Below are 23,322 nucleotides of genomic sequence, written 5' to 3' on the forward strand. Positions count from 1 at the left end.
TTAATGATTTTGTTATGAAGTCAATTTAGTTCACTTTTAATAATGATATAAAAATGTTTACACTTATATAATAATAATATAATAATAATAACTCATTCATGATAACAATTTGATAATTACGTTTTATGAGTTGTCATATTTCAAATAAGGAAATAATATGTAATATTTTAAAAGATCTCTGTGCGAAAATGCAAAATTGGATTTTGTTACTAAACAGAAGATAAATCCAATTTTATAGCATTGTATGTCTCTTAAAATTTTAATGCCCCTTTACAAATTTATTTACATATGTATAACGCTACACTTGATAAACTTTTATAGGTTCGCAATATTACCTAATATTTAACTTACTCTCGTGAATATACATATTTCTTCATAAAGATAATATTTCTATTTTAAGAAAAATAGGCCTCATAATCTCACAAGGTATTCCATTCTTTTGGAAATTTTCACTTAAAACTCTAGAACTCTAAAACTGATAATGTAATGGCACAGAAGTTTTTGGTTTAAATTCGACGTAATGCGAATAATCCAATTGCAACACGACGAAATTATTGTTAAAGAACACTCTTTTAAATGGATACGCGTTTCCTCTGAATAAAAGAGGACATAGAGGCGGTTTATTCGCCTCTTTCGCCGCTCCATTGTCAGTCATGTCCCATAAATCGATCATTTGACATCCTCGTGGCCTGAAGAAATATAATTCGATGTTACGTATTTGTCATCGTACTTACGCTTCTTTCATACTTACACTTTTGCGAATCCAAGACACAATAATTTCTCTAAGACGACGTAATTAACTTTCATGTTTTTTAAAGAGGTATACACAGAGACAGCATCTTTTCGACTAAAAATCTCGTAAACTTTCAAAGTTTTGTCTCTAGAATATCACAAAATATTTATATATAAATTCATAAAATTCTATCATAATAATGTTAACTCTAATCGGTATTTGCTCACTGAAAGTATCGAGTGATCATTATTGACTATTTCTTTTTTGTTAGTATTATATTTCTTGTATAAAAAATAGGATTCTAAAATTTTTTATTTTTCATCACTTTCTTTATTTTTATAATAATTTACTCATTTAATTCTTTATGACCAACACAAAATGTTGACATTTTTTATAAAATTTTATAAAATATCTAAATGTAGTAGCATAAATATAATCAATTTAGACAATGAAAATAATACATATTTTGTTAAATAAATAACGTGACTGTCATCATTGGATATTTAATCTTTTATAATATATTTATATGTTTTTACATTTAATTCTATTAATTTTATGTACTAATGCATACTTAAGTAGCTTTAAGAATGCATTAATCTAATGTAATGCAAACGATCAAAATTGCTATTAAATTAATGTAACTTTGTTTAAAGTTAAAGGAATTGAAAAATTTTTTTTTATTGTAGATATCAGAGGAATAAGAGTCTGTAACTTAAAATTATGTAAGATTATAAAAATTTTTTACAATGTAGTGTCATAAAAATATTCAAGATCACTGAACTTGCGAATACTGATTAGAATTAGATTAATTACTGATCCATAGAGACATCATACCTCATTTTTTTACTCTCGTAATAAGGATTGTTAACGATTGGTCTCCTAGTGGAAAGCATCAGGTTCGCCATCAACGACATTTTTCCCGCAAATACAGCCTGTTCCGATGTATTATTTTTTATCCATTCAAATAATTCTTCTTGTTCAATATTGCCAAATTCACCTGTGTTTAAAAATACGTGGATTAAAATATTGTAGAGAGTAGTACATCAATTTAAATACTATAATCACCTATAAATCCGCGTTCCTCTTGAAATCTATCGATGCCGTGATATGACATGCCACCCAATAAAAGTATAACAATAGTAAGTCGCATGAGTTCACCTTTCAAGCCAATTTTCTCGAGATATCGTTTGCTACACGCAGCACCAGCTATTATGCAAAGATGCGGTGTCATAAATAGCTTTAATCTCATAATAAAAACGGCCATGATTATAAAGGCGCCAGTCTGTAGACCATTATATGCCATATCAGCCTCAATGCAAAATGGATAATTGCTTGTCTTAGAATTTCTGTACCAGTAATATAATACAAGCATTCCAACGAGTATTGCTGTTGGCAGCAATAAAGTTTTAATAATCGCTTCGTAAGTCTTATATTGCAGAAAATCGAATTCTGCGGAACACGTGTAAAGCATAGTGTGGAAATCTCTGTAATTCGTTAATTTGGATTTCAATATATTAAACACGTGAGCGTCATCTTGTGAATATAGAAGGTAGGATTTTATCCACTTTGTAATAAGTATTGTTATAGCAATTTCAAAAACAATTTCTCGTTTGATGTTCTGAAATCGGAACAATTCCACTATAAAACTGGCTATATTACTGCTGAATATGATACACGCGTAGATTGAACAAAGTACAAGAGCCCCGTTTGATATTTTAATCGCTCCTAAAATTGCTAAAATATGGGCTATAGATAAATTTCTGTAGAACTCATTCGGGATGATCTTTAGCCATTTTAGTATAAGAATGGCTATAATTTGTGTAGTAAAAACAAAGTGAGAAAATTGCCATGTGCACAAGCTACAAATCGTCGCGCCAAATAGATCCTGAAAAAAAAAAACTACAGTTATTACGTTACAAAAACAATTTTCGTATACAAGATGTTTTATTTAACTTATCTTTATGATTTAACCTGTTTTAATATAATGGAATCCCTCCTACAAAATTAATTTAAGATACAGTCGATTTTTTAAATAAAAACTGCCAACAAAAATAATACAACTTGATGGATCCTGAAAAGATAAACCCAATGACATAATATTAAGAGTTAATTTTTGGTATTATAATCAATAAATTTTTGAAAATTTTAGAAGAATATGAATTTCTATTTGATCAATCTCAAAATCCGATATCTCGGAAAAAAATATCAAAGTTAGATAAAAAATTAAAAGAGATCTTTTAATTAAATTATTAATGAGATAATTTTTAGTGTGACGAAATTAAAATTTTCTTTCTTTAAAATTTTATAGAATATAAGTATGATTCCATCACATTAAATTCATCTGAGAGCAACCCCATTAAAAAGACCTTTAACTTTTTTGTCTTATTTCAATAATTTTTGAGATATTCACGTAAAAGATTAAATCTAACATCCTGTATACCTAATAAATAATTCTTTTGTTTTACATCTTACCATGAATAGCCCTTGTATGCTTCTGTTCCTTACCAAGATTGGCTCCTTATTTCCATCGTGTCTTGTATATTTTCTGATAGCCATAGTAACACTGTACATTTGAAAAAGTAACAAAGGATATGCGAATGTTTCTCGTAATGGCGGCGTCCATTGAACGCGAGTGCATTCGTTATGGTTAAAAAAGAAGAACAAAATCGTTATGAATCCACCGTAAATGGAATCACTCAAATACGTTGCATAATAAAAAAGTACTGCTGGTGTGACTATTGTAGTAAACCAGACTATTTCTAAATAAAAGTATACAGGTACACTTAGGCCTTCACAGCTAGTTATAGGTGGTAAACCATCTCCTCTTTCTATCTAAAAATAATTAACTTGGTGAGTATTTCATAAAATTAATATGTTAATTAAATTAATAAAAGAAAATTTACAAGTTTTACCTGCCAGCATTGTGCCTGAGATATGATACCCAGTTTCTTCACAATATGATAGAGGAAACCTGCTAGAGTCTGCATAATGAATAATAGTGTAAAATTGTGATAATTATATTAAAAAATGGAAAATTGAGAAGCAGTTTTATCAAAAATAATTACCTCAGGTAAAACGTTGTACTTTTTAGTGACATCAATGACATTATCGTATTCTGATAAATTGTCATGACAGAGCTTTTCCATACCGTCGGAAAAATTATTGGACTCAGCGATAATCTTATAATAGGAGTAATACATCCCCTAAAAAAGAAAAAAAAATTATAGACATTAGATATTATAATATAATTACTTGCATGAAGCACACTTTATATTATCTTTAAATTTATATTACATTTAATAATATTTTGCAATTAAATATAAATGATTTTGTATAATATATTGCTATATGTATATTTGGTACAAAATATTAGTAATGTATGAAAAAGAGCAAGTACATAATAAATTTAGTTATTAAAAAAAATTATGATAATTGAATTCTATTTATACATATGATTTTATTACTTAGAGATATAAACTCTGATAAATATTTATTACATGTATAGAGTATATAGTGTATTATAAGTAAGGATATTCCAAAAAAGAAAGCAAACTGAAGTTAAATATGACATCAATTTCTTTTTATACATTTTACTAATGTTAAATTTTATAGAACATGTAAACAATATAAAAAATTCTTTCAAGAATAAATTACTTTTTTAAATAAATATCCATGAACGTTGAATGAGCATACTGTGCTGAAGAAAATAGTCTCACTTTTTCATTGTTTATACTACCATTATTCTGTCAAAGTCAATGTAAATCAATGTAAAATAGTACTAAACACTATTTGTTTACTAGTATTTAAAAAATATGAATCTTCCTAATCACTCCATCCTTCTATATATATTATAGTTTTGACGAAGGAACTTTTGGCCATTTCAGGTATGTGAAATTGACGAACTGTTTACTCCACCTACTATAATCCTGACATGGCACTATCTTTTTTTTTCAAGATAGGTCAAAACATGTGGATATTATTCAACATTGTAAAAGCACGATAATTGGTTTTCGAATAAATTAATTGAAATGCTTTTAAAATAATATTTCCAAATGTGATAATTCTTTTTATCAAAGGGATAAAAATGTAAAATTTATTAACAAACTTTCTCAAGAAATAATAAATTTGTAACAATTTGTTGCTTTACTTTTGTTGTTATACGTTTGTGGAAATTTTTAGTATTGCTTACATTTTGATACGGCATTGCATTCGGCAATACATGCGATTTGAAGATAGACAAAAATGCACTGTTTGATCGATATAAATTTCTATACAATATTGATTTACCTAATGTCATGTATGATCATGAAACATTATTATCGCCAATTATCTCACCATCTCAGTTCTGAAGGACATTTCTCGTTCCATTTCCGAAAGATGAGAGAAGTGCCGGTCATTTTCGAACAGCGTAGATACATGCCACCGATGGAAACAGCCAAATCCAAGACCTGCCGTTAGAGCACAAATTATTTAAACAGTCTCTCAATTGAGAGATACGTTGGAGGCTCGATTCTTTTATGCGGGAAAACAAATATTATTACCCAAAAGATTTATAAGCCACTGATAAAGAGTGGGGAACTCGTATTTCTCGGCCACTCGACGTTTCCTGTCACTCTTCGTTGCCATTTTCGACAATGCAGGTCACATGACCGCTTTCATGCCCACTAAGAATTGCGCGCTAAATTTTAAACCATTCAAAATAGCTACTGTTTTTTTTTTACTATGCATAGAAATTTTGTTAAAAAAATTTCCTACACAATTTACTTAATATTATTTTAATTTGTGTAAAAATTTTTTTTTTTATAAATGCTTAATTTTATAAATTAAATCTACTTTGAGACTCACTAAGATTAATTATCATTCTATATTTTGACTTTCTGCTTTATTTGTATAAACGCATAATTAGCAATTTTGCTTATAATTACAATTTTGTTGCTGTTTAATTGTTCGTAATGTGTATCAGTATTTTCAAATGTAATATTTTTTACGTTCTTGGAAGTGCGCATGTATAGTGAAGCATGGCGTGCATCGGCACTCCCTCCTGTTATCGATCAGACGCGTGGTAGCCCGTCGTGTCATGGAGGATCTCCTGCTGCAGATCGTAAGGGAGTCGAACAATGCAAGACTACAAAGTTTACGGAAATCAGCTCAAGAAGCACATGGTGAGCGCATCGTGCTTTTCATTTTGATACGATTTTTTATTAAATATTTTTTGCGTGCGAGAATCGCTTTTATTCGAAGCTTCTCCATTCCGGAGACGTCAAACAGATTTCACGTCTGCTTGACATCTGCATTCCTCGTATTAAATATTACTGCATAAATATTATAAATTCTCATTTAATTTGATTATATTTAAACATCTTTTTATGCAAAGTTAAAAAAAAAATCATAAACATCCACTGCAGAAATTGTTTTTCTTTTTTATTAAATTTACGTCAATTTGAAGTGCATGCGCAATATATAATCGATGTAAATGCGTTGGTCGTTGAAAATAAATATTTTTAAAAATATACTCTGATTTGTTGTTTTCTTTATATCAACAATTTTTCTCCAACAGATTTTCTGGAAAAGCAACAAGGCTTGCTACGAGATCCGCCCCACGAACTGCGCGCGAAATGCTTACATACATTTCAGTTAGCACTGGAAAGCAACAGAAGCAAATTCATTGCTTTCGGACTTGCGGGATTACATGTGAGTAAAATAACAAAAATATTCTTTTGCAATAGAATATTTTTCACGCAAAAAAAAAAAACAATTTTCTATGTGCGAAATCGCGAACGTGGATTAAAATATATTTTGTGTGTCTGTATCTTTGGACTATTTTTTTTTTTCGTATGTTGGATAGCATTAATGTAACCGCTTGTGGACGTATGTCCCGGAACTGAACGCGATAAAACGATAGATACTGAACAGCTGCGACAATTTGAGCGAAGTCACGTCGGTATAACAGCCGATGACTCTTAATTAGTTTCAATCGAAGTACGAGAAGTTTTTTTTACAAATTTTTATAGGAGGGAATTCTCTAACAAAGATTTAAATACTTGAAATGTAGATTATAATTGTTGCAATTGATTACGTAGATTTTTATTTAGGCGTAATTTGATATATTATTTGAATTATTCGAATAATTCGAATTTAATAATTCGAATATTTCCCATGTACATGTACATAGTATTTATGTAAATCATCTTGTTTATATATCCTATAAAATGAAATAATATTAAAATAATTATATTAACTTAACTATATTAAATTAATTGCATATCTTATTAATAATTATTAATTGTGTTATAAATCTGATGGTTAAATTAATGTCGTATTAAATGAATAAAATTTAAAGAAAATGTTAAGAGACGACAGATTCCAATCACCTTACGAGCCAGAAGATGATTCGTTATGGCTGCCTGCACAAATGTTGCATGCCATGAGCTCCATCGTCTCGCAATCCGATGATACACAAACGGATATGCTTAAAGTGAGTGTTTCATATTAATTATGAAAATGTTTTAGACCGCGTATTATAAAAGCAAAAATAAAACGAGAAAGTTGATCGAAATTTTAAAAGAAATATACATTTCTAGAAATATATATTTCTCTTTTTAGTGCTTGCTTTAAAATTACGAATTTATTCGCGGATATATTTAATCGTTTCATTTTCAGGTCTTGTTGCAAGTCGCTTGCTCTCCTTACTGGACTATGAACGGTCGTTTGATTATCGCTATATTGACTACTTGTTGTGAGGCGTTCGAGAATGGAAATCAAGCTGTGCGTACTGCTGCACAGGCTGCAACCAGTCAAACGTTGCGATCGTTCTGTCTTTTTTTAGGTAATATGGAAATTCGAGCGAAAAAGGAATAAGAAACTAGCGCAACGTCGCTGACGATGCATTTCGCCTTAGACCTATATAATACCTTCGTGGATCTATATAATATATCTTCCAGACATAGCACTTCTAGTGACAATAGCTTCCAGACATAGCACTTCCAAACACAGATGTTTGGTCGATAAATTGCAAGATCGCGTGCTGGTAGCATGCGGGTCGAAGAATACCGTCGCATCGACGAAACATCCTAATGACTGACTATTACCATTTATTACTTGCGATTGCATCGCCAGCACGTGTCAAAATTTTAATATTCATTATTATGCGTTATTATATTTATTTGCAGATGAGGAATGTCAAGAGATGGACGAGAACGCTAAGCGGAATAAAAATGTGCGCGAGCGAGGCGTTTCGTGTTTTAATGAGGCTCTGCCGATTTTGCAGTACATCTGCAGTAAATTGGACGAGGCTCAGAAGTAAAAATGCACCTTAAAAAATTATAAGTGACGTGAGAGTCGTTATATTTAATACTATAGTAATATTTAGGAAATCCTGTTCCAGCAATGGCAGAAACGGTAGCACCGTAGTCTTCTTATTGGAATGTTTGCACACACTGATATCGTCGTTACCGCAAAAGATTCATACTAACACACACTTTACGACTTTCCTATGGCAGAAGTTTTGTCCTGCTTTGATAGCCTTTCTGGGCACTCCCCGGGTAGATAAGACTTTTACCTCCCGGGAGGGAAAGGAGAACGAAGTTGGTAGAGGTTCCGGTTACTTGGCCACATCATTGAGTTTCGACAGTCATCAGGCTAAAACTGTTTACAGGTAAAAGAATGGGAAGTTCAGAATATATCATCGTCACGTGTAATATCGTTAGCTGAAAAGCAGCTTTGCAAATGTTGTAAAATTCTTTAATACGATTAAAAAAGATCTTGCTCTTAGTAAGGGATCTACATAAATCAACCACATTGAGAAATTTTAGAACACTTGAAAAGTTACTTTTCTGCTGAACGCAATCGTTTCTTTATGGTACCTTTTTATGTAGAGTTAATGTTTAATTTTATAATTTACTGTGATATTGTATAAAAAACTAAATATATCGTTTCCAGCATTGGCACGGAATTAGTAAGATTAGTGGGATGCGTCGGTCCATTGCGACCAGTTTTGGAATCGGTATTCCATAGAATGTTGTTGTATCCACCACCGCAGCAGCGTTTAGAGCCCTTGAAAGCGTTGAAAGAATTACTGCGTAGTCCCAGTCGAATAGTTGATTTTGCTGGACCATTACTTGTAGAAGAAGATCGAACGAGCCATATACAAAGTGACATGGCACTAATGAGATTGTGAGTATTTTTCGTAACAATTTTTGATGTATATAAATAAATAAAACTTAAAAGTGTTTTTTTTTTTAATTTTTTATATTGTATTTTAGGGCTATGGACTCGATAGAAGAGTCTACAACGGGTGGATTAACTATATTGCACGCGAGTGTTTCTTGCGTTGTCGCCATGCTATCAGCACTTCAAGAACTTTGCGAGGGCAAGGCCATTAATCACAATTATACGTGCACAATTAATAGTTTGTATGAAGATTTAGAATCATGTGATTATCGCGGACCTCTGACTTACCAAAGTATGGCACGATTACCAAAAACATATAGGTGAGCACAACGATAATGAATCATTTAATAGAATAATTCTATTAAATTATTTGAAAATTTTAATTAATAAGTAATTATTAATACTAAAATCTCCGAGGATACACCATTTCTGATAATCATTTCAATTTTTTCTTCTCTATATTAGATATACAGTACAGAATATTGGAAATATGATACGAAATATAATTTTAATATAAATCGATTTAACAATATTCTTTTTGATTAATCAATAATTTTCTGTCAAGTTAAAAAATAGTTTTTTTTTTTGAGAAATTTAATTTTTGGGTTCTGTCACTTTTGAAGTAAAGGAGCGATATGTATGCATACATGATAAATTATTTTTCAGGGAACAATTGGAATTAATGAAGAAAGGTATGGGCTCGGATTCTGACTCATCTGGACATGGACCATCAGAAGATGGTGATTCAACGGACACTGAAGGACCTCAAAATGAATCGGATGAGGCTCAAGAAGAAAATAGTCTTGACGATAACGATTGCACAACGGAGAATGAATATGAGAAACTGAGATTGAAAAAATTACCCAAGTGTCTTCATTTAGGCCGACAAGTGGCTGACGAATGCAACGTAGACGTAGAGAGACACAACGCCAGGCGATTCGTAAGAACTCTTAGATCTGATCTCATACCGATGGTTCTCACTTTGCGAAGTAATATAGAGGTGGACGAGGCGTTACAGAATTTTGCTTCTGAATATTGTCAAGGTATACCGTCATTAATGAAACTTGTAAAATAATGCGTAAAAATTACATCAATATTAAAATAATATTTTCATTAATAAAACAAATTTGCATATTGACGTATTTTAGGAGTGTTTGTAGCTCAACAAAAGATACAAGAACAAACTGATACTAATATGGATCCGTGTGCGTTAATCACGATCATGAATGCTGACGGAATCTATTTGGCGACGTATGCGGCATTGCTTCTCAATCTGAAATTAATCCAAATAAATTATTATTACGAGGAAGGTCGACAAGTACCGATCAGCGAAGTATGTCCGATCGCAAATATTTTGATGCTGTTTGAATTCGTTGCGTTTATTTTTCTTAATTTTATTTAAGGAACGATTTGTGGAAGAAGTGCATGGATCTGGTGTATTAGTTTATCTCTCAGCTACATGGCTCTCCGAATTGTATCAACAAGTTCTCGCATGTAATTTACTCGAGAAATGTGGTTACAATCCTAGTTCCACGGAGAATAATGCATTAGTCAATGTTCTCACGGGTATGCAATATTACATTTAAATTCTTTTTATATTAAAATAAATATGTTAAAATTATATTTTTTGTATCTTAATCAGTATTTAAAACACATTTTTTATTTTTAGTTATTTTAAATTTAATTAATAAAATGTCTTTTATGTAATTTATAGACGTGGATGGTATACCCGGCAGTCACAGAGGTGGACAATTGCTCTCTGATTATGTAAGACTGGAACGAGCCCAACTTTCTCGAAGCGAACCAACTCCGGAAGCGGAGGCTGGCGCAAAACTCTCTCGAAGAGTGCTGACTTGCTGTTGGGGCAGTATGATGACAGTTCTCACGACGGGACTGAATCCTCCTAAGGAAGAAACCAACAAAGGTATCCTAAATAGAGACGGTGGTCGAAGAGGAGTCAGAGATACGGTTGTCTTGGCGCTTGAAGGTCTTCACAAGGCTGCCACATTAAGCAACGTACTTGGTATATATATTTTCTCCCTTTTTAATCAGATTTTTAATAGATTTTTATATTTATCTTTTTATTTTATTTTCCTCTATTTCAGGCTTACAGAATCGCTGTGGTTCCATCTTTTCTCTTCTCGCAAAGGCCGCTTGTACGGAACAATCCATTTCAAAAATTACTCGTAAGAAGGATGTTCTTCGACTTAAATTACAGAATAAAGCAACCAATCTTCATACATCTCATGCGCTCAGTATGGATGTGCTTCTAGGAAGAGGTCTGGAACTAGGCAGTCACGGTAGTGATTGCTGGCCGCATGTTTTCACGTAAGTAACGATCCGAAACAGTATTTTCAATATCCAAAATAACGTATTTTCTTAAAAACATATATGACATTATAAACAAAGAGCATACATTTATAAAAAAAAGATGCTGCTTATACGTGAGTAAGTTGGAACATGATTTCTTTGGAAGAAATCAAAATCCGTCTCTGCCCAAAGCTTCTCAGAAGAAAGAAAAGAAGGATACTGTAAATGGCGACGCTAAGAACGGCCAAGATAAGCTTCGACTAAATTTCAATATTGTCGACGATGAGGAATCTTGGTACAATTAATTTTCATATTACAATATTTTAATTAGTTGATATTGTCTTTTCCAAATTTTTTTCATTTTTTAATTAATATAATACATCAATTTAATGTAAATATTGTACAAAATGAAATTCTAATATTTTGTATGTATGGTATATAAACCCGTGTGAAGCTGGCCCCCCAATATTAAAAAATCGATTTTTTAATATTGGGGAGCCAGCTTCACGCGGGTTGTATATAACTTATGTCTAATTTTTTAATAATTTCTGTTGTATAGTGTGGACGTTTATAGTTTTCTTTCGAGTCCTTACACGCAAAATCCCAGTTCGGATACGATTCCAGAGATTATCCAAGAATCAAACGCCGATAGCCAGTTTAATGGCATTTTACCAGCGGACTATGCTGCCAAAATTATTTGCGTGCTATCCCAACAAGTCGATAGACTTTTCGAGGATGCGGCACTTAAATTAAATCTCAGATCGCTCTGCTCGTTTCTCATGGCTCTCTGTAAGGCCAGCAAGGCGCAATTGTTCAAGACCACCGATGGCTGTAAAGATAATAAGAGATTTTGGTGGAGACGAAGTAAACCGAGAGAGAATGAGATGAACGTGCTGCTTCTGGCTCGTTTAGGCGAAGTTATGCTGAAGTGTGTAAAAAGTGGAAGACCTTTGATACATATAATGGGGGTAAGAAAGTACTTAATATTTAATGTATTTTTGATTTACGGCATTTTTGGAATAAGGGGGAACGGTGTAAAATTTGTAAGTGTTACCTTTATAATTACTACCATCATGTATTATTTGAGTAGACGATGCAAAAATAAAATAATTTTTCAGGTATGGACTATTTTGGGACCACACTTCATGGAAGCAGCTTGTCACGAGGATCGTAGCATTTCGAAGAAAGCTGTTCAGTGCATTCACGATTCTATGGCGGCCTTATTAAACGAACAAATAGAACTTCCGCATTTCCACTTCAATGAGGCGCTCTTCAAGCCTTTCGAAAATCTTTTATGTCTTGAACTTTGCGACAGCGACGTGCAAGATCAAGTTAGCAACTATTTACGATTTATTTTATATGTAAATAAAAACTTAGATTGTTCAGATCGAACTATTACTTTTCTAGATTGTTAGCTGCATCTGTGAGTTCGTTGAAACGAATCGTACTGAGATACGTTCAGGTTGGCGTCCACTTTTCGGCGCTCTCCGAGTGGCATCAGTTAACAATTCGGATTCAGTGGAATCGGCGCCTTTGCTAGAAGTTTTCAGAGTCTTCCTCTCAACAGACAACACGTTGGTTTTCGCTAACGCTGCTTTGGACTGTATATTGTGCCTGCTAAAACACGTGAGAGGTATCGGCGACAATGAAAGTCAATCTGACGAGACCGAGAATTGTATCGATAGCGCAGAATCGAGAAGACTGAGACTCTGCGTAGAAAGTTTGAAGTATCTGCTGAGTTGTAGCGATATTCTATCGTCGATGTATCGAATGCCGGCCTGCCCGATCTTCCATTCCGCTCAAAGGATTCAAGTCTCAACAATTCCGCAATATGTGGATCCGATCATTCCGAATCTCGAGCTAACTAGATTCGACAAACATATCGAGTCTATGCAAGAAGTCGTCCCGGAAAAATCATATGATACGCTGACCCCGCTGATCGATAAGGATGTTCATCCTATCGCCACATTGCAGAGCATGGACAAGCCTAGTGGCATCCTGAGGGTCTGGTACATCCTCATTGAAGGACTGGCGAGCGCGACTATGATTTGTCCAAAGCGCTACCAACCGCACACTCTGGAGACTCTGTTTCATCTCTTGCGCGACATTCTAAATGTACCCGGGCCAGCGTTTGGACTCTACTGCGTCAATCATCTACTGTTACCTATGGTGCAAAATTGGTTAAGAAAAACGTCAAAGATCTATCGCGGATGGGACAATTTTGCGCCCAATTTTAAACAGTGTTGCGGCCTCACGACAGATCTCGTAGTTGATTATTTGACTCACTTGCAAGGTAATAAAAAAACATTGATTCAGAAAGCGAAGATAAGAAATGAAGTACGCGAGAGGATGCAATTGTTAATTTATTTATATAATTATTCTTTTTAGGTCTAGAGGTCGTCAGAAACGATGCTTATTTACCTGCCACGACGCTGATGTTGAAGCAACTTTTATTAGTGATGGCGGAATGCGTGGTACAACCTACGGAGAGCATAGCTCGTCTTGGCTGCGCTTGTATTAGGTAAGTAAAAAGTGCGGGGGACATTTCCAGCTCGCGACATAAAATCCAGCTGAAGCAAACCGAAGTAATTTGCTTGTCCGCTCGTTTGTTCTTTATTGCGATTCGCGCAGCAGTACTACTTCATAAATAAATACAATCACATAGTACAGAGTTATATAAGAAATATATTGCGCTTCATTCTGTATTCATTTTATGATCTCCAGCTTTCTTAATTGAATTACGAAATAACCTGTAACAACAACGTCGTTTCAATCAGTCGTTAAAGTACCACCACGTTTGGCACCGTCACCATTACATTCCGGTTTTCTACTGCAACCTCGTACCGTTGTTAATGCCATCGAACATCGATGCCGGTACGAGATTTTCTATGTGCAGACAACCATCGCGCTTTAAATCATGTAAATACAATATTACCGAAGCTCTTACGAATCGCAATAAAAAACAAAGGAACCAGCAAATAAATTGCTTAGTTCGCTTCAGCTGGATTTTATTGTATTGGATTCACATATTGTGGAATCGTAGACATTCTGAATTCTTTGAGCAGGATGGAAAATCGAACAACTCAGCATTCGATACATCAACGACAGAGTATCGTTGCGACTCAGCAGATAAACTTCAAACTTTTTCAATATAGAGTCTTCTTGATTCTGTATTATTGATATTCTCGGTTTCGTCAGATTGATCTTCGTTGTCGTCAATATTTCTCACGTGTTTCAGCAGGTACAATATGCAGTTTGAAACAGCATTTGCGAAGATCAACGTGTTGTCTGTTGAGTGAAAGATTCTGAAAATTTCTAACAAAGGCGCTGATTCTACTGAATCTGACTTGTTAATCGACGTCACTGAGAGTGCGCCGAAAAGTACTTCATAATTTTACAGTCTTGATCTTGTCGTACATCCGTCCGTCGAATTCTCAGTTTGCAAGATTTTTCAGAAACGATTAAACTTTTTTAAATTCTACATGGAAATAATTGTTTTGCTGAAAAACCTAATTTGTGCTGAATACACAAATCTTATAATACAGAATTTAAATAATTTTATTATTTGAAATTTTTTAACTTACGTATATCGATTTCAAAGTTTAACGTACTATTTATGCTTTTATTAATAATTTTATTTATATTTTTATCAATAATTCAAGTTTTATCATATTAAATTTTCTATTTCATATCATTTTATTCAACAAGTTCTGTGAATTGACAATATATATTGGTTTTCAACTCATTTTGTTATTATTTAGTGTTGTTAAACCATCGAAATCAGTTTCTTGCTAATTCAACCTGCTTGCTAAAATATAATTTTTTTTACAGCAGTGCTTATTTTATAGTTTTCAACAAAATTATTTTCTCATCTCTGTATCTACAGCAAAACTTTAGATCTTTCAGCAGAATTGTTCTTTCCGTGTGTTTTTAGCTGTAGATATCCAAGAACTTAAGCTTCACCGAAACAAAGTCAAATCAGTTGATTAATTTGATCCTCTTATGAGGATCAAAAAATGAAGTGAATTGTAATGAAATTTTCCTTAATTACATATTTTTCGCTGCATTACTTTACACCTGTTACAAAAAAAAGGTTTATTATATAAAGGTGCCCACACACGTATATGATTGCATACTTATTTATCCATATTGAATGTAGATCAATACTTGGCGAATGTGTGCAAAGTTGGCAATATATAGAGGTGCCTTTAGTTTATCGATTTGATTGCGTGGATTTACAGTTTTACAGGGTGAATTGGTATATCAACTAAGTTTGATGGAATGTATCCCGTGACGAACTTTAAGTTAGGTATATCGCTGTTACGGTGGAGCGGAGCGTGCGTGTAAGACGATAACGAAGCTTGACAAGCTGTCCGGTAGGATAAAGTAGCCACCGACACTCGACACCCTCGGAGCGTCATGCTAACGACTGCACACGCTGTATCCACCTGGAGAGCCATCGGCGCGTTTTCTCTATATTAACGTGCATGGCAGATATATGTATTATACATCCAACTGGATCGAATCAGTAACATGATCTCGCGAATCGGTGCCGATCGCGAAGTATCGATGTACACATGTTGTGTATATACATAGGAATTTAAAAACGGAGCAGGTTCGCGAATGACGAACCGAACGGTATCCTGATCTGAAATCTTAGCGTCCCCCAGTGTTGACAACCCACTTCCAGTGTGATCTAGCGGATCGGATGATTCTTGCCGTAGCTATGAAGGAGCGATTGCTTGAGATACCTACCGCGCAGAAGACGTCAGCCAACTTTATCGCTGACACAGTAGCGCGAGAAATCTGATTACCGTTCACCGATCGTTGCCCGTCCTTGTGAGATTTATTACCGAACCAAGATGTAGACTGTAGAAGGTGTTAAAATGTTCTTCTGGGGTCTTTTTTTTAGTTTTTGTGTCATTGTACGCGGAAAAATCATTTTGCTGCAATATCTAGAAATTTAGATAGACACAAATAACAATAATAAAATTGTTGGTCCATCAAAAGAATGGAGCAAATTTAAACATGATGAGCAATATTACAAAAAGTTTTGATATTCTAGCAACCAGCTTGAGCGTTCTATATCTGTATCCAGCTAAATTTTTAGATACTTCAGCAAAGTAGTTCTTTCCGTGTAAAGACAGATCTGAAAATATCTTCGGTGGACCATAAAAATAATTATATAGGAAAACCAAGCATGAGATGCCGCAAAAAGTTTGGACATTCTAATAACCAGTTTGAGGGTCTTAATTATTCTGACAGTTCAACAAAATTATTTTTAGATTTGTATCTAGTAAAATTTTTAGATGTTTCAGTAAAATTGCGTTCTTTCTACGTAGAAAATAAAAAAAATATATGTAGAAAAGATTTAAACTTTTTTATTTTACATTATTATTTGTTATTGCTCGCTATTCTTATTTAAAAATCACAAGTAGTACTAAGTAGTTTAATGAATCACAAAGAGATTAAATCTGTGTTTGACAGGCATGTCCTGGTGAGCAGCGGACCACTCCTCACTCCGGAACAATGGGAAGTCTGCGGTGTCGCGTGCTATCGCGCCTGTTCAAATTCGTTGCAGGAGTTGCACCAGCTGACCATGGCTTTCTCGCCCAGATCGGAATCCTTCTACGGGGACGTCGCCCAAGTGAAGGTCGCGGCACGTCGAGACGCGACACCGGAAGAAACGGAACGGTTGCGACAACTCGCTGCTCAGGTAAGTAATCTGAGATGTATTTTTGAAAGGTGTCATACGCTGGGGAGAATGAGAGAGTCCCCGTTGTTCCTAATTGTTGTATGTTCGATGTGCTTTATCAATGTGCTCCTCGTAATCACGAGACGAAACATTCGGAATATACTATATGTATAAACAATGCTTCAATTTAAGAAAGTTCATTTTTACATTTATCATTCTCACATATCACGATATCAAGATTTCCTTGATATATATAATATATCTAATGTGCTAAATAAGACTAATTTAAAGAAAAAACCTTATATGTATATAGAAATCAAAATGTGGTAATCAGTGTTAAATACGAGGTACCAAAATCGTTAATCATTAAAAATTTATATGAAATTAATAATAATTTTACTATCGAAACTTTTATCATCTGTTTAATAATAGATGACTTTTCCTCATGTAGACATCTTGTCACTCGATAGACTTCTAATAGCATATTATTCATTACGATGAAGTGACGAGTGCGAGAATGTTCGAGTTTGTGTGAGAAAAGATGAAAGAGAGGGAGAGAAAGGTAGAAAAAAAGAAAGATAAAGATACAGAGAGACACAGGTGGTTCCCTCCTGACCTGACTTGCTCCCAGGTGAGCCAGCTGCGTGAGGTATTGACTGCCATCAAGAGGCAGAGCGCGGCATCACTGCCGACGACGCCTTTCCAGGATATGACGACCATTGAGACGACACTGATCGACCAGCACACTACTTCCTACCCCATCGGTTGTAGGCAGCACACGACACCCCCTGATTACACTAACACTACGACGAACACAGGCCCCCAATGGCTCTAGCCGACCACGGTAACTCACGTCATGGATTTTAAGAACCGATCAAACCCAGAGAATAAAAAAAATGTTATTGTATCGTATCGAGATTCACCATTCCGACCGGCAGAAAAGTGGATAGATGATCGACATCCACGCCGAGTGATTCACAGTCTTGGAGGCGTGCCTTCACGTCGTCGTCGACAGGCCAAGTTTTAACACTCCTATTTGAATCAGGAGCAATTCTAGAAGCTGCTTTCCAAAATATCTTAAAAATATTTTTGTATACCGAGCAATATACTTCACCTATGATGTATACATTGAACACGAGTACTTTATACGTACATACATACGCTTTATATGACGCAAGCATAAGAGTATCGACGATCGCTTTCGATGTGTTCCAAGCTTGTTCGATGTTGCTGATATTGACGACTTAACAGAGTCAAAATGTTTCCTATGTATTTTTGTACGCTGTCCAATAATATAACTGTGTTCAACAAATATAAAGCTTCTATTATCAGCTGATTGACTGTTCACTCACCCTTTACCTTAAACAAGAGGTCGTCAATTTGGAATATGCCTGTCGACGAGGAAACGCCATTCGGTTCGGATCACCCGTTTTTTTTAACATTTGCACATGCTGGTAGAAGGCACGGGTTAGGCTGCAGAGGCGCTTTAACGAGATCCTTTTCAAAAAATGAAGATGCTCGTGAAGATGCAAATATTGTTATATAAATTGTATATAGATTTTTAATATATAGAAAAGAGAAAAAATTTAATAACTGCCTTAATAAAATTATCCTTTTTAAATTAAATGTTTACTTAAATAGAATTTTTTTATTTACATCTATTAGTTTTGAGAATAATTACCAATTTTTAAATAAATTGTTGAAGAATGCTTAAAATATTTTGATTGTAAATTTGTAATTTTTGTTTTTTATTTCTGTAAATTTATGAGAAAGGACCTCGTTGCTGATTGAAATCATCATTTCAATTTTACTTGGCACGATCTTGCGAATCACTATTAAAATCCATGGCTTGGGTCCATGGCTAGAATTTCACTGTCACAGTAACGTGTAGGTAACGGTACACGACACCGTACTATAGAAGCTGCAGCTTTCGTAGTTTGCACACATTATCTTGCAATCGGAAAAAATTACGGAGTCGTGTTAAGATAAACGCATAACCGTTACTATTATTGTAATTAAGATTATTCTCATAATCATTTATTTACTAAACTAACTAAAATCATACAACGATAAAGTTATTGTTATTAATATATCCTTAACTAAGAAATTTTTTGCATGAGACTTTTCAGTGCATTATTAAACTTGATAATGAAAACATAATCTTACTTGCAATTAAACATTACGAAGACCAAACGATTGCTTCATTGTAGCAAAGTATATAGCAAATTTTCACAAAATTCACCAGATCTTCGAAGAACTGTATCATATCATACATTCAGAATTTTGCTTGAAACAAGTTTAGACTTTATAATTGACGCGCTTGTGTCTTCAGGTGTTCCTCCTGGAGGAACAAACACGAGTCGAAGACGCTTCTCGATCACCTGATGAAAGGTCGTACGTGTTCCTTTTGTACCCTCCTGCCGTAGGCGCTACTCTCAATCCCGATCTTTACATCGTTAGAGTTCAGTTGCGTGCGTTGGTAGTCGGACTTTTGGTACATCAGATGTTGCTTCATTGCATCGCGAGTGTTCTTCTTCAGGGTGCCAGCCCTTCAACTTCAAGGTTCGTATACAATTATTTTTTTTTTGCATTCATTAGTAATATCAAAATTATTGCTAGCATTTACATTTCATACAATATATAATATCGATTACTTTTTAATTTATTACACAGAATTTTTTAAAAATATCAATAGTTCAACATATGTTATTTGTACATATTATATTTAGCGTGAACTGTTTCACAATTAAAAAAAAATTGAATTTATTTTTATTTAAAGGATTATAGAATCACACGAATAATGTAGGATTGATAACTGATCGAAATTCTTGGTAAATTGTGAATGTAGGATTATGATTATGTTATGATAGGCATTCGAAAGAATATTTTTTCATAGTTTATCTCACGTGATTCCGCATTCGACACCATGCAGTTCGCCTAATCCTAACGTCAAACGAGGTTATTTGTCTCATCTGAGTTCGCATCACGTGGAGATTTTCCTTTCTGCTCTGGACTTCTCGTACGTCGCTGCACTGAAGTTCGATTGCCGGCCTGGCCTGAAGTTCTTGGTGCAAAAGGTGGCGAATCTCGAGCAACCAGCTAATTTATATCGTCAAGCGGCCGCTGCTTGGACCATTAAGATCATCACGTTGTTCGAGCTATGTTTACGCGAGATAGAGGAGCTTCATGCGACTCTGGAACTGGTAAAGGCCATTCTAGGCACAGGGCTGAGTGATAGAGAATGTGTCTACGACATCAAGCATCGAAAACTCAATAAATACTTGCGTCAACTCCGTACGATTTTTGACGAGCTTTGCGAGACTTACGTTGAAGTAGTTCTTGACGAAGACGGCAGGTACACTAAGGTCGATAGTTTTGCAGAGAGGAAGATATTCTTGCTTGTGGCACAACCCGATGATTATCCCGAAATTACTAGGAAAGAGCCTATTGACGATCGACTCATCACCAGTACTCCAGCTTTCATTGAATCGTCGGAGAAAGAAGAACCTGGCATCCATCAAGATCAGCCGGATAATGACGAAGAAGATGATCAGGATGATCCAGATGACGTGTACAATCCAAATTTGGATGACGAGAGCGGTTTAGAGGAGCTTGGAGCTGAGAGCGAAAACGATCCAAGACCTTTCAGGTTGTCGGATTTGGCTGCAGATTATTCAACTGATTCTGGTCCACAGTCTGAACCGGAAACTGACGACTCTAGACCGATGTCTAGATTGGGATCGGTCACGGAGAAGATTGTTTATCTCGATCGTTCCGGTGGAACTTCCAGCGAGGGTTACATCGACGCCAAGTATAATGCCATGACTCCGGCGCCTCCCAAAATGATGTACACTCATGACGATGTCTCTTATAATTTAGATTCGCATTGGAAAACAGAGTCGATTTTCACGAAAACTTCCATGGCTGATGTGAAAATGCTAAATCGAAATTCGTTTTCCGATGAAGGCCTTTTGTACCAAAAATCATATTCGGAAAGATGTGGCAGCGACGTGGGTCCACTATCTAGGCGGAAATCCCTGACATTTATCATGGCGGCAGATCTTGAAGACAAAGATGAGTCTTTACACGCCGATTCCGTGGATTCTCGACCGAAGTCAGTGATGGAGCTGCGCAGAAAACCCGCTTGGACGATGTCCAGCGATCCTTCCAACGAGACTCACGAACCAGAAAAGAATATTAAGGAGCTGGAGAAAAAAAATTCTAAATCTTCTCAGATTCTTGACAATATAGACGAATTATTGCGCGACTACGAACGTAGTAAGCGTGGTTTCAGGACGAATCCTTTTTTGCGAAACGAAGAAGAAACGTCTACAGTTGAGAGCCAGTCAATCGTTAATCAAGAAGTGCAAATTCAGAAACGAAACGTCAGTAAAGATAGCGAGGCTCATAGAAAAGCTTGGGCAGACACTTTGAGCACTGCATTGGAATGGGCTTTAGCTTTACCGGTGAGTTTTCTTCTTTCTATGTACATATATTGCATAACTTTGCATTATATCGTAAAACAAGTTCCAATCCTTCGGTACCACTTTATATTATTTTGTCATCATACTGGATACTGTGAATAATGTTGCATAAAAATTAACATATAACAATTTTTTTTAATCGAAACGCTAGATAAGAATTGTATAGTCTCTGCAAAAAGTGATTGCAATTGGGAATTTATATTTTTCACACATATAAATAAATACGTATGAAACAATTCAACAAAATCAATATTTATATTTAAAAATAAAATTTTATAGTTTAAATAAAAATTTTCTTATTTTATTCTATAATTATTTTTTAAAAGCATATAGGTACATATATTGTATTTCTTATTAAAATGATGTTCGATTCAGATTTTAAATTATAGACAAACTTTTTGTATTACTTTCAAATACAATATAGAAAAATCTGTAATTTAAAAAAATTTTTTATTTTTTTATTAAAAAATGTAACTTTTAAGAAATATAACAAGCAAATATACGTATTTTTGGTAATAAAAAATATAACACAGGAAAGTAAAAAAATCTTAGCTATATGCTACATTGAAAGTGATATCGAAGGGCTGATATATTAGACTGATAAAATTATATATAAGAACTTGTTTTGATAAATAATTTGACTTCTCAAATAAAATTGGTTGAATTTATGTATAATTGTTTCAAGACAGTTTAATAAGTTTTTATTATTTTTGGGGATCTTTTTGTAGGATGAACGATTAGCACCATTGCTTCCGGTTTTCGTACGTGGCGTGCGAATATTGACCAGGCATGCCGTAGATCAGAATCTGAAACAACGTCTCTCAGCTCTTTTTCACCGTATCGCTGTGCTTTATGGATTGACAAATAATTAATAGCGATCGACTTTAGACATATACGATCGCGGCCTTAGTTATAAGACTTTTCAAAAGACGAAGAAGGAACGATTTAATATGCTTGACTTACTTTTTCAAGTTCTTTATTATTACTGTGATAGATAGTTGAAATTGAAAGGAGATATGGGAAAAGAATGTAAAACCTGTCGATATATTTTAGTCGTACTTTTCGATAAAATCAAAATATATCAAAATTGATATATATACAAGTAAATTGAATTCGAAAAAAAAAACACGAGGTTTCCGTTATCACGCGAGTCTCTATTTTTTCCGTATATGTCGACGCGTCGACATGTCGGAGACAAGGATTTTATTTATGATCCATTCAGCATGCACATCTCTCGATTCTCATTTTATGCTCTTTGCGCTTAACTGTAGTTTGCGGTTCGGTCATAGTGCCGGGTGTATCGGATTTTTGCTTTCAACGTAAAGCTTGGAAACACGAGCGACAAATGAAAGGTATCTCGCGACGAAACAGGTGATATCGGCACTCCTCTTTACTTATCAAGATGATCTCTAGGAGCGGAAAATACTATTATTTTTTGCGCGAATTCTTTTGCTATTATAGATAGCGAGTATCTTTTTGTATAAGAGAAGAAGTAGAGTAAAGAATTTTGATGTTTGAAAAGAGAGAATCATATATATTACTTGCAATGAGTATTATATATTTTATTGACATAACGCAATATTGTTGAGGTATGCGTAAGATAATAGTAACATAATATTTTATATTATATATATTTATATTACTTTCCATATATATATATATATATAACCTACGTCAGATTCCAGAACATAATTTGTTTCATAATTTTACATCTCGTGTTTTGACATACATTTTATACACGTGTTTATATCTGATTTTTTAAATGCTTCCCTAATAATACTACTTATTTAAGATTATAAATATTTATCCTGATCCCTTATACATATAATAACGTGAGAATTGTTCTCTTTCCATATATATATATATATATATATAGAAAACGTAAGTGTAGTTAGTGTTATTTATTTTTTTAATTTATTTCCCTCGTTTTG

General features: G+C 34.1%; 2 protein-coding genes across 2 annotated transcripts; one reads left to right on the plus strand and one right to left on the minus strand.

Moving 5' to 3' along the window:
• Positions 1–469: 469 nt before the first annotated feature.
• Positions 470–5,359, minus strand: LOC108776628 (C-mannosyltransferase dpy-19). Its single transcript, XM_018543300.1, has 9 exons — positions 5,275–5,359; positions 5,069–5,181; positions 3,799–3,936; positions 3,646–3,714; positions 3,206–3,565; positions 1,799–2,618; positions 1,568–1,730; positions 752–880; positions 470–689 (listed from the first exon to the last, which is right to left on the minus strand). Exons 1-9 carry the CDS (start codon positions 5,357–5,359, stop codon positions 470–472), a joined length of 2,097 nt encoding a protein of 698 aa, XP_018398802.1.
• Positions 5,360–5,810: 451 nt separating this feature from the next.
• Positions 5,811–22,962, plus strand: LOC108776654 (brefeldin A-inhibited guanine nucleotide-exchange protein 3). The gene is made up of 22 exons (XM_018543337.1): positions 5,811–5,895; positions 6,291–6,424; positions 7,074–7,208; positions 7,394–7,559; positions 7,903–8,032; positions 8,118–8,387; positions 8,672–8,905; positions 8,995–9,222; positions 9,569–9,945; positions 10,051–10,235; positions 10,306–10,468; positions 10,617–10,925; positions 11,008–11,230; positions 11,334–11,507; positions 11,772–12,180; positions 12,331–12,543; positions 12,620–13,505; positions 13,601–13,733; positions 16,700–16,928; positions 19,240–19,469; positions 19,804–21,373; positions 22,120–22,962. The coding sequence occupies exons 1-22, from the start codon at positions 5,811–5,813 to the stop codon at positions 22,261–22,263; spliced, it is 6,627 nt and encodes a 2,208-aa protein (XP_018398839.1). The 3' UTR covers positions 22,264–22,962.
• Positions 22,963–23,322: the final 360 nt, after the last annotated feature.

The sequence above is a fragment of the Cyphomyrmex costatus genome, unplaced genomic scaffold (genome assembly GCF_001594065.2).
Source record: "Cyphomyrmex costatus isolate MS0001 unplaced genomic scaffold, Ccosl1.0 scaffold367, whole genome shotgun sequence".
Lineage (NCBI taxonomy): Eukaryota > Metazoa > Arthropoda > Insecta > Hymenoptera > Formicidae > Cyphomyrmex > Cyphomyrmex costatus.